Source organism: Enoplosus armatus, chromosome 4, assembly GCF_043641665.1.
Source record: "Enoplosus armatus isolate fEnoArm2 chromosome 4, fEnoArm2.hap1, whole genome shotgun sequence".
Taxonomy (NCBI): domain Eukaryota; kingdom Metazoa; phylum Chordata; class Actinopteri; order Centrarchiformes; family Enoplosidae; genus Enoplosus; species Enoplosus armatus.
The window spans coordinates 10,465,388-10,477,864 of NC_092183.1; the positions used below are offsets into that span (position 1 = coordinate 10,465,388).

At 39.0% G+C, this 12,477-nt stretch overlaps 1 protein-coding gene across 1 annotated transcript in view; it reads right to left on the bottom strand.

Annotated features, from left to right (window-relative positions):
* Positions 1 to 12,477, bottom strand: part of ipo11 (importin 11) — a 110,671-nt gene that overhangs the window by 17,035 nt on the left and 81,159 nt on the right. Inside the window, exons 27-28 of the mRNA XM_070904488.1 lie at positions 9,728 to 9,823; positions 6,424 to 6,508 (exon numbers count right to left, since the gene is read on the bottom strand). Of these exons, the coding sequence (XP_070760589.1) occupies positions 6,424 to 6,508; positions 9,728 to 9,823 (181 nt within the window). The remainder of the gene's footprint in view (positions 1 to 6,423; positions 6,509 to 9,727; positions 9,824 to 12,477) is intronic.

The window sequence follows — 12,477 nt, forward strand, 5'->3', positions numbered from 1 at the left end:
ACACACTGAAACTCATTTCCTATAAATATATACCTCTAGAGGACCTCTGGAGTCAGTTTGATTGTTCATTAAAATGAAATAATGTTGAATGACAAAAACAATTTCACGATTAATCGGTAGTTCATTAAAGCTTGAAAAAGCATTTTTGGTTCTCTCTGACCAATGACAGTCACTGAGTAATCATGTAATAGGTATCATTTTCTATCATTTCCTTTCATAAACATCAAAGCATGCACATTTAATGGACTTGTCGTTTAAGGGAACTAAATCGCTCTTATTGCTAATCTATGCAAAATAATGAAAATGAAGGGACAATTTCATGGCTAATTAATAAGTGCTGGAAAATGTTTTCCATTCAATCTGAGCAATAACAGCCATGGGGCAATAATGTAATAGGTATAATTCTTTATCATCCTCTTCTCAAATTTCAAAGCATGCACATTTAATGGGATGCCCTTTCAAAGCCCCATTCCATCAGAAAAAGTTTTACCGGAGGAGATCCTCTGATTGGAATTTTTACAATTTGGATTACAGGGCGAGGTGGGCGAATATTTACTATGCTCCATACTCCACACTGAAGTTGGGTATCACTTAGATTTTAGCAATTCTGATTCTTATCAGAAACTTGCTCAAATTCTTGTTAACTTTGTAAGAAAATAAAGCAAAACATGGTGAAAGCAAATATTCACAATATTTTCTACAGATTTAGGCTGCTGAGAAATGGTAATTAGTCACAAATCATGAAGTATTTTTTAGTAAAAAGATAAAATAAAGGAAAATGCAAGTTTATATGTAAATATTTGCTGTCCCACGCTTGAGTTTGACGCCTTAGCTGATTCTGAGGCATTTTTACCACAAGTGAGAACAATGAAAACGTGTTCTTCTGTATTCTTTTAGTCGGAGCTGCTGCCAACTTCTGCTGCTTTCAGAGTCATCATATGTACAGTACTGAGACTTCTTTTTTGTTGAATTCAAAATTAGCATGATCGCCTTTAAATCTGAAAACAACTGGTCCAACTGTGAGTCTAACGTTTATTATACTATCATATGTATTCACTATTACCGATACCAATCACAGGAAGACGCACTCCTGAAAACCAACTCATTAGCCTAATTGCCTGGAACAAAAAACTCATCAGTTACACATCCTGAGCAAATGCTATAAATGACTAAACCAAGCATTCTGTTCAAATAAATCGAAACTACATTAAACAACAAAGTACAGCAAATGGGACTTTAAAAAAGAGGGTTGGTCTGCACCTGGGATGCTGCCAACAGCTGTGATAATAAACCAGAAGAAATAATATGTCTGATGGGTATGAAGTATGATGCCAAGATGTGGCACTACAGAGTGAGTGTAACTTCTTAGGAAAGGAACTCCACATCCAGTCTTTTGTGGGGTGGTTTTTAAGACCAGATTTCCAATATTTGAGCAAAAACAAAAACAAAAATATCTGCATGGCTGCAGTAGATATCACAAAAGGTGTGAGGGACAACTAATCACAATCAGTTGAGACCTGCCTTCTAGCTTACACCTAAGTAGTGTAAACCATGATGCAGTACAATAGTTTGTATGTTTGGCCTTGATTCAATACATGATACCATGTTTTGCCTCCATCACCATTCAGGGAGGAGATTTAGCAACCCACCCCCTCATTTTATCCCAGTTCTTCCTGCACTATTGTGTTTAATAGGGCACATTCGTCTTCTTTTTTTATGTTGGAGTCTAATCAGTCATTGGCAACTACTCACACAAATGCAACACAATAACCTGTACGTGTGTTGTGCATGTACATTAGTCTTTAGGAAAAAAAAAAAAAAAGAGAGAATAGGCTCAAGTGGGTGTGTGCCACCACAGCACAACAGACGGAGCCCATGTCATTAGTACCCAGTGGGGAAAGTCTTTGATGTCGCCTATCCTTCTTGTTTGATGGTGCTGGCCTTGTAGATGAAGCACAAGAATCAAATGATGCATTATGTACCGCGGCCCAAACACAGCATCAGTTAGCCTAGTCTAGTTGCCTGGAACACTCAGATCAAAGTGAGGGGCCCTTACAAATCCCAGACAAGATAGAGTGGAACAGTCAACAGCTTCCAAAACACAAAACAAACTCCGCACAGAGAAACATGACAAGTTAAATTTAGGGAAAAATCAGATGACGGCAGCAGTGGTGAGGCAGCCTTGGCTCCCACAGAGACTATAAATCTTAAGAGCTGCACCCATGAAGACAACCTCTGAATGGAATGATAGATCGAGAGGAACGTCGAGTTACCCAGGACATCTATCCATAAGATAAACCAAACCTAAATATTTAAAGCTTAAGCATTTCCTTTTTTTGCATTTTCCTTAATTCTAGGTTTTATCAAATATCAAACTCAAGTGTAACAGGCCAGGTCTCTTCCACAAACACACATGTACAATGTGTTTGTGTAAAATATATTTCAATCCAATAACCAATAACTAACCAATAATGCATTAGTTAAGTTCAGTTTAGTTAAGATATTGAGTCTGAGTTTTTCAAAGAAAATTATTTGTTATTGTGAAATGAGTTGAGTTGTTCTTCATGCCCCCAAATTTGAAAAAAAACCTAAACAAACGCTAATTACTTTAAATAATGTCTAGTATGACACTTGTGTACTGTCTTAAATGTGAGCTAAACTGGTCCCATTTTCTAAAGATAAATGAACTTTATATTGAAATTGAGTACTGAGCAAATTAGAACCATTTGTGCATGAAATGGTACATTTATAGAATGAATGAATTAAGATTCAAAGGAGAGCCACCGTGTCCTTGTGTGGTTAAGACGCCGACCATGAACTGCAAGTACCTGGTTCAGATCCAGGTCTTTTGTTGCCATCTCTCTCTCACTCATTTCCTGTCATCTCTCTACTATCACTATCTCATGAGGACCAAAAAATATATTAACAGAAGTAAAATATTTTTCCGACTCATGGACCAATACTAGAGGAACATTAGCTTGCATTAACAATGCTTTAATGATGTGTTTTTGGTGCACCAGCCAGGGAAATCCCTCAACCATTCTTTTAGTATTTCTATAGTATTTTCAGCGTCATCATGAAAATACTTTAATTTATCATAAGACTGCCTAAACTGCTTACTTTTCAGGGTCAACACCTTTTAGTAAAAAATAGCCAGTAAAAAGAGAATTAAAATATCAATTACAAATGTAAATTGCTCATTTTCTTTCTGCCATTGCAGCACAAAACAGCTTTAAAAGCACTTTGTTTCTAACACAGTCAGCAAAACACCATTTGAATTTGGACTACAAAGTACATACATATGCAATAAACTGCATTTGCATCTTGAACGTTAGAAGTCACAGCCTTTAATGAGCTTTACCCTGGAAACACCCATGTTTGAGTTCATTAAAAGAAAAGATCAAATTGTTTGCTACAGTTGTGGGCTGTGGTACAATCACCGTCATCTTAAAAGCAAATTATGTGGCAGAGTGTCTTGTGAGAGAAGTAATAACTACCAGCACGTAAAAATTCCCAGAGGTCAAACTGGACAGACACACAGACTAAAATATCCGAGCTATAGGAACTGTAAACTAGTGACAGAGTGGAGAGGAAAATATTGTAGTGTGTGATGTGAGGACAGGTGATCAAGATAATTTGCCCTTTTTACCTGTATTGACTCTATTCATATTTTATGCAAGATTGCAGGTGATGGACAGGAAACTGCAAGCTAATTCAACAAGACAAAACAGCCTAAACATACAAATATCAGCTGCAGACAAGAGATGGTGATGCGAGAACGCTGCACAAGTAGAAGTGAGGAAGTAAGATGTGTGGGGGGGGGGGGGGGGGTATGCGAGAAAGGAAAGGAAGGTGGCAGAATTATACTATATGGACATGTGTGTACGTAGGCAGAGCGTTTAGTTTTCTTTTTTTCTTTTGTCTGCCTCTGCCAACTTCCACCACTAACCACTAAACATGTGACATAAATAACATCTGGCAATGTTTACTTCTTTTTTGTGTATACATACAGCGAACATTTTTGATAAGGATCCCTTAAAAGTATTTTCTAAAACAAATTGAGACCAAGAAATACACTGAGCTAGACATTTCACAGTTGAAGAATAACCTTGTCAGTGATCTGGGGTGGTAAAACTATGCAACTGCAACACTATTTCTAATGACCTCAAACCGATCTTTGGTGTTTTTGCAGTGCAATTTCTTGTTATTTATTGGCTGATGTATACACTGATATGGATATATCTGCAATAAGCTAATAGCAATGGGAAAGATTACCATGTAAATGACTTGCGAGTGTTCATGAATTGGCCATTTGAGAATTAAAATACTGTGCATTGACAAGACAATGTATGTATTAGTGCCAAGTCAAATATATTGGGGCTTTAAGAAATAAATTTAGTTTCCCCAGTTGTAATTATGACTTGGATGTTGACATGAACACTATTTACAGGTCAAAACTCGTAACTACAATAACCCCAATGTGACATGAACGCGGCATAGCAGTCTAGCTCTACTCAACATAATATCTGTTCTCTCTCTCTCTCTCTCAAAGTAACTAAAGGACTAATGTGTAGGATTTAGATGGATCTATTGGCAGAAATGGAATATAATACTCATTATGTTTTCATTAGTGTATAATCACCTGAAACTAAGAATCGTTGTGTTTTCGTTACCTGTTTTTGCAACCTCACCACTAGATGCCACTAAATCCTGCACACTGGTCCTTTAACATCCACAGAATTACAGACAGCAAGTAAGTAAGGAAGCATTTTACAGTGTACTTAATCATTTATATGTACCACATATAAAGGGGAAACTCAAACATAGTAGGGCTCAGTCAGGGAACCATGACTAGTGAGTCCAGACTCTATCCAGAACTTTGGTTCTAAGACTAGTGCTGTGTATAAAGGTGATTCCAACTATATCTTTTTGGTATTGCTTCACCTCCCCCACTCGCTCAAGCTTCTTCATTCCCATTCAAGTGACATTTCACGTCCCAAGCGGCAGCTTTCATAGCCAGGCTTCCTGCTTTTACCTGCTGCCACACAGCAGACCCCAACACCTAACCTTTCAGATGGTGGACACACATGGCAGCTTCTGATAAAAGCTGGCTGAACAAAAGTTGCGTGCCATTGAGTGAATGCATACTTTAAATATAATTGAGCAATGTCGATGTGATTTATCTAAATTCTAGCATAAAACAACATGTTGTATTGAATGACAGATGCACACAGTGCAAGTGAGGCATTGATGAACAAACAAGACAGTTCGCAGTTACTATTTACTATGAGAAAGTGATAAAACAAACAATATCCTCCATCTCTCACCACTTCTTTCAGACTAGCACAAACACACACATTTGTTTACACATAAATGCTTATACACAGATATGCACACACCTGCCAAGGAGAGAAGCCATAAGAGAGCCAAACTGGAGTCAATAAATGTTCAAAAATGTCACGGGTCTCCTTCCTCATTAACTTTCTCCTCAAACTGAAAACTGTCTTACGTGGGCACACACACACACACACACACACACACACACACGTATTCATGCACGTCTCTATCACACACACTCCGACACACATTAAGAAGCAGAGAGAGGTGCGACTTTAAGTCTCCTCTTCTCTATTCCCTGGAGCAAAAAGTCAGGGTCTGGGCTGAGGTGATAAGTGCACTGGGATACCGCCCAGCAAATACACATATACTCACACACAGAGAAAAACTCACACAAAGTCACCCTAGAAAATAAATACAGCTGTATTTCTTCATTCAAACACCAATGAAATTAAGTATGTATGTAAACTGAATTTTGCTCAAGCGCTCATTTGGAGAAGACCTCACACAACATCTTAATTAATCTATATTTTTTACATTGTGAAGTAGTGTTTCAATTTCTGAGGTTCCACAGCGTGACAGAGTAGCAGAGAAACGCATTCTCACACAGAATGCATGCTCATACATACATGCATCCCTGTTCTGTTTAACGGGTATACATTCATTCCCAACCTAGGGACCATTTATAGGTACTCAACAACATCCATGCTTACCTAAAGTGACTTGAAGCATGCTACTATGGCACATGCTTGCATCCACGGGCTGTACTTAAAAGTGATTATGAGGTGCTTTGCATGAAAAGCTGTAGCAGCTTTTTGAACAGCTTTTGAAGCGGAGAGGTGGCTCTGAATTGGTACATGACTAACGTAAGTGACCACCTTTCTCTGTGCTTACTGGAGAGAATTTTTTTTAAATTTTGTATTATGAGTGCCGATATAGCATAAAGGATACCAGAAGGGGATTCAGTAAATCAGAAAGCATTGTATTATTGAGCTATTTGTGTAAAATCTAAAATGAGAATGAAACAACAGAAAAAGCTTTCATGATTACAAAACTAGATCTTTACTGTGTGTGTGTTTGACTGACCAGTTTCTTCCTCTTGTCCTGCTCAGTTGGTGGCTCTTCATCATCACTCAGCTTGGGCTCCTCAAAATGGCTCATCAGCATGCAGCTGCAAACACAATCATATTCAACTCGATATCAATAACCACACATAAACCTGCACAGTAGGAGACAACTTCAGAGCAGGCAACAGACACACACACAGGCTCACAAAAAATGGCTGAACCCTCTGGCACTCTAGTGCACCTCTCTGTCTGCTATTCATATTGGTTCATCTGCATGCAGAGAGCATTACAAGCAAAACATTTGTGCTCAGTCCAAAGTCTGTGTATGGTCTTTTATTTCCTTTGTCCTTGTTGCTTAATCTTTATTGTGAATAGAGATAACGTAGTGGGGTCTTGAATGTCACATTTTGTGACTTTGACATGTAGCATTTGATAACTCGTGAGCAGAAATGTTAACTAAATTCTACCTGAACTCTAACTAATGACATTCAAACTAACAAAAAACAACTTACTAAAAGGTACCGGTAATATCTTAGTAACTACAATCCGGTCTCTCTCCTCTGGGGTGAACATGCCTTGAAGTGGCTATAACCAATAGTTTCATAATAATGTATCAAAGGAAAATATGAAAACAATTTGGCAATGTGAAAGGGGTCGCTCATAGTGATGAATCTATAGAGAATTATCACCCAAATATGCAGCTTCCCTCGGCTTTACAGAGCTTTAAAGCAAGTTTCAGCTCGCAACTATACTGTTTTGGAGCACTCTCACTAAATCGATGTTTTTGGCTGCAGCTGTTTTCAGTGGAAAAACACAAAATGGTTTTTCAAAAAAGTTTTGAGAATGACACAAATATTAATTTTCACAAAGTCTGCTGCCTCAGTTTTTATGATGGCAATTTGCATATACTCCAGAATGTTATGAAGAGTGATCAGATAAATTGCAATTAATTCGAAAATCCCTCTTTGCCATGAAAAGGAACTTAATCCCACAAAAAACATTTCCACTGCATTTTAGCCCTGCCACAAAAGGACCAGCTGACATCATGTCAGTGATTCTCTCGTTAACACAGGTGAGAGTGTTGACGAGGACAAGGCTGGAGATCACTCTGTCATGCTGATTGAGTTAGAATAAGCTTTAAAAGGAGGGTGGTGCTTGAAATCATTGTTCTTCCTCTGTTAACCATGGTTACCTGCAAGGAAACACGTGCAGTCATCATTGCTTTGCACAAAAAGGGCTTCACAGGCAAGGACACTGCCGCTAGTAAGATTGCACCTAAATCAACCATTTATCGGATCATCAAGAACTTCAAGGAGAGAGGTTCAAATGTTGTGAAGTAGGCTTCAGGGTGCCCAAGGAAGTCCAGCAAGCGCCAGGACCGTCTCCTAAAGTTGATTCAGCTGCGGGATCGGGGCACCACCAGTGCAGAGCTTGCTCAGGAATGGCAGCAGGTAGGTGTGAGGGCATCTGCACGCACAGTGAGGCGAAGACTTTTGGAGGATGGCCTGGTGTCAAGAAGGGCAGCAAAGAAGCCACTTCTCTCCAGGAAAAACATCAGGGACAGACTGATATTCTGCAAAAGGTACAGGGATTAGACTGCTGAGGACTGGGGTAAAGTCATTTTCTCTGATGAATCCCCTTTCCGATTGTTTGGGGCATCCGGAAAAAAGCTTGTCTGGAGAAGAAAAGGTGAGCGCTACCATCAGTCCTGTGTCATGCCAACAGTAAAGCATCCTGAGACCATTCACATGTGGGGTTGCTTTTCAGCCAAGGGAGTGGGCTCACTCACAATTTTGCCTAAGAACACAGCCATGAATAAAGAATGGTACCAAAACATCCTCCGAGAGCAACTTCTCCCAACCATCCAAGAACAGTTTGGTGACGATCAATGCCTTTTCCAGCATGATGGAGCACCTTGCCATAAGGCAAAAGTGATACCTAAGTGGATCGGGGAACAAAACATCGAAATTTTGGGTCCATGGCCAGGAAACTCCCCAGAACTTAATCCCATTGAGAATTTGTGGTCAATCCTCAAGAGGCGGGTGGACAAACAAAAACCCACAAATTCTGCCATCAGTCAGGATGTGGCCCAGAAGTTGATTGACAGCATGTCAGGGCAAATTGCAGAGGTCTTGAAAAAGAAGGGTGAACACTGCAAATATTGACTCTTTGCATAAAGTCAATGTAATTGTCAATAAAAGCCTGACACTTTACACTGCTTGTAATAATAATAATAATAAATCCACATATTTCCCTCAGGAGTAGGTGACCAAAAACAAGAAAAACACATGGTCACATGTTTACTTCCTTTTTAAAACTTCTGCAGTTTAAACTTTGTTGCACTTTTCTACAACTTAATCAAATGTTACATACTGGTCCTGTGCAGTTCAGTACAGTACAGTAAAAAAGACGTTTAAACTTTTAATTCCTTTTATAGCGGTCAAGTGGCAAGTGATTGAATTTCTACAATAACACTAGAGTACTCTGCTGAATTGGCTTGCCAATTGGCATGTTATTTCACTCAATTTATCCATGGCAGCCAGGGCTTTCATTTGTATTCCACACCACGCAAGAACAATTCCAAACCTTTATGACAACAGAGGAATAAAAAGGAATGTCTGTTCATTTCGAAACGCGCATCCACAAAAATGTTTTTGTCCATTATGAAGCACAACTGGGAACCAAAACAATTCAACACATCACTGGCAAATACAGAAACATTTACAGTAACCTTTCTACCCGACTTTTCAGTTTATTTCACACTGGCACATCTTAGGAGGGTGCTGAGCGCTTTTGACAGCAGAGAAAAGGTGTCTGCATGTAGGTTAACATCTACTAAGAAATGTGCACCATGCTACTGCCACCGAGAGCCAGAGGGGAGAGTGATGGGGCAGCAAGGGGGGTGGGGGTGGGGATGTCTCCTTTCGTAGTCAGCAAGTGTTTTCTGGGCCATTTCACAGGCCATTGTTTTTCAAGAGAACAAGTGTCCTGTCCAGCACTCCCACTCAGCCTCCTTCAGCACACTGTCATGATCCATTAGTAAGGGATTGTTTTTATATCATTCATTTAAAAACTTTCTTCAGATGTTTGTTGTTGATAAATTCAAGCTTCAACAGCACATCTGCAATTTCACTGCTTCAAGTACTTTCCAAACAAATATTTCAGTTGTCTTCATTTATCATGCATGAGCTTTGTCACAATCACAAACTTCATTCACTCGTAAAAGGAATGAGTGGAAGGTTTGAATTGCATGATTTAGAAGTATTTGTTTTTAGTTTTCTCCTCTTTCAATTAGAGAGGAGGAAAGGAGCATGCATACTTACTCTTTGAAGGTGCCTGTTTCAGGATCTTCCGTCATTACATCATGCAGCGCCTCAACAGAGATGTTGATGATTCCACAGAACTTGTCCTGGATCACACTGATAACACACAGACAAAACGGGCTCATTACATCAAGAGATCATTAATTTAACATCTGTTTGCGTGTGCGTGTTTGAATGACAGAGATGGGTGTTTGTCCAAAGAAGTAAATGGTCATCAAGAGCAGCATCACCAAAGAGAGCAACTGTCTTAGTTAAATCCTGGCAACACTGAAAGTGATAAAGTGCCTGTCAAACAAACATATGGCCATCCAGAGAAGAGGGTATCTATGCCATCCATCAACTCAAATCACAGCACACATGTCGAGGTTGTTTTCATGTATGTGACCCTCACTATTTCGCCTTTGCTGCTTGATAGGACCATTTTACTACAACAGAGTTTAAAAAAAAGAGAGAGAAAGGCAGAGGGTAATCAAAAAAACCCAAACCATCATGTGGGTAACAGTGCATTGAAAACATTTCTCTACTTTAATGGTCCTACAAAAACATGTTCCCATAGCACGGATCAAACACATCAGGGTGATTTTCCAGTTGTAAAGGCAGTTTTATTGTCTCAAAGCACACATTCAAGTGTGAAAAATTAAAATCGATGAGGCTTATTGTCTTAACACAGCCTTGCGGGCTGAGTCTCCAATTTGAATCGTAGCCACTATGTTGATTCTTCCAAAGCAGAAGCATTGTAGAGCCTGGGCTTGCTGGACCTGAGATCTTTAAAATATGCCGGCTTGCAACACCCACCATCCAGGCTTGGAAATGGGCAGCAGTCAATGATGAATTATTTGAGTCATTCTTTGAAAGCACTGGAAATGAAGTGGGTTTTCCCATGTCAATTGGAATAAAAAGCAGGGAGGGAGAAGAATACAAAGACACAAAGATTGAGTGTGTGTGGGTATGGGCACTGATGCATCAAAAGGTTCTGTCAGTTCAAGTGCTTGGCTAGGTAGACCCCAGGCGATGGTGCATAAACTTCACTGAGCATGAAGTCAGGCAAAAAATGGAAAATCAGTGCATGACAGACACATACCCAGCCAGTTAACATAAACCTGCCTCTTATTTCTGTGGGAATCACTACTGAAGCATGTGGCAAAATTTGTATTTATCCAACCTACTCCATATTTACAAACACACTCACACATAAAAGTATATACGAGTATAAGTCCCAGGTATATAACAAGTAAATAAGGAACATTTATCTGAGGCTAATAAATACTGTAGGCAATTTTTTGATTGACTTAAAAGGGAATTGAAACCTCGTCCAGGTGAATTTTAGGTAGTTGTTCCTTTCAGTCAGCAACATTTCACGACAAAAATCCTGGGAGTGTAAAATACATCACTGAAATTTCCTAATAATAGTCTCAAATTGGCAGCCATAGCAACAACTGGATGCCGGCCTCGTATTAAAGATCCCTTATCACACATTTAAACATGTCTGTCAATTCTAATTCTATCCGTCCCAACACCTCTCCAGTGATTATTTTCTAATGGCTGACTAGTGCTGCTGCTTCGTGCCTGTCATTCAAATCAACATAAGTGGAAGCATGATCTGAAAGCTGACGGGCTGCGTGCAAAGACAAACTAGTCGCAGCAACAAAACCCTCAGAATCAGAATTGACTGTCCTCGTGTCGTCCTCACTCCATAAGCAAGAGGAGTATGCAGGGCAGCAGAGGACTGTGACAAGGGAAGGCTGCATGCAAAATGAAAGTTTCATGTGAATTTCTGCCCCACAGCGTGTTCATCCTAAACAGAGTGCTTAATTTTTTTAATTCAAATTTTATCATATTAGATTCAGATTGTTTTCTGTTGAGTGGCAATTACAGATCAGCTGTCTATGGTAAAATCTTTCCTCCTTAGAGAAGCAGTGCCACACTGCGATAATACTTCCTCTAGTCTCTCCTCTTCCTAGTTATTTATACATTATATAATAATATAATAATAAGTTATAATAATGAATAATAATATTATAGTCTTTCTTTAAAAAAAGCACATATATTGGATATATTCCAGCTGAGCTTGTAGCAAATGGATTTCAAATAAGCATCACTGATTACATATGATCATTGGTTTTGGATCATTAAAGTAGACCCAAAAATAGCCCAAAATAAATAAGTGTTTTGGTGGTGTAAGTGGCGAGTGCATAATTGATGTCAGGACTAGAGATAGAGCAAAACTTCTTAAATTTTGCTGCAGCTGTTGCACTAGAAAATTGAAACCATGAGGTACGCAATTTATATCAAAGCTACTAATTATATTGGGGAATATTCTAATGGCAGTACTGAGAAATAACCCACAGAGGCAAACAATTAAACATGTGTAATAATTTACTGGCAAAACGTGAAAGGCACACAAACATGGATATATTTAAGTTACAGCCAGGTGTGCATTTTAATCTTTATGGGCTGTGTGACATTGTTTAATTATAACCTACATTTGTGGTTCCCGAGTGCTACAAAAAAGCACAAGTCAACAGAGCATATCAAATGTCTGAATTTAATATAAAAACATTCTTTGCAAGAAGAATACTTGATGTGCCAACTTTGAGACACTGTTGAAACGATGATTAAACAAAATGTGAGAACAGCAGATCCAGGTAATAAAGATGTGCATATTGATTTATTAAGGTCCTTCTTCTTGTTGAGTATCGGCATTTCTTAACAGACGCTTTGCCATCTAAAAGCAAACTGTCACTGATGAT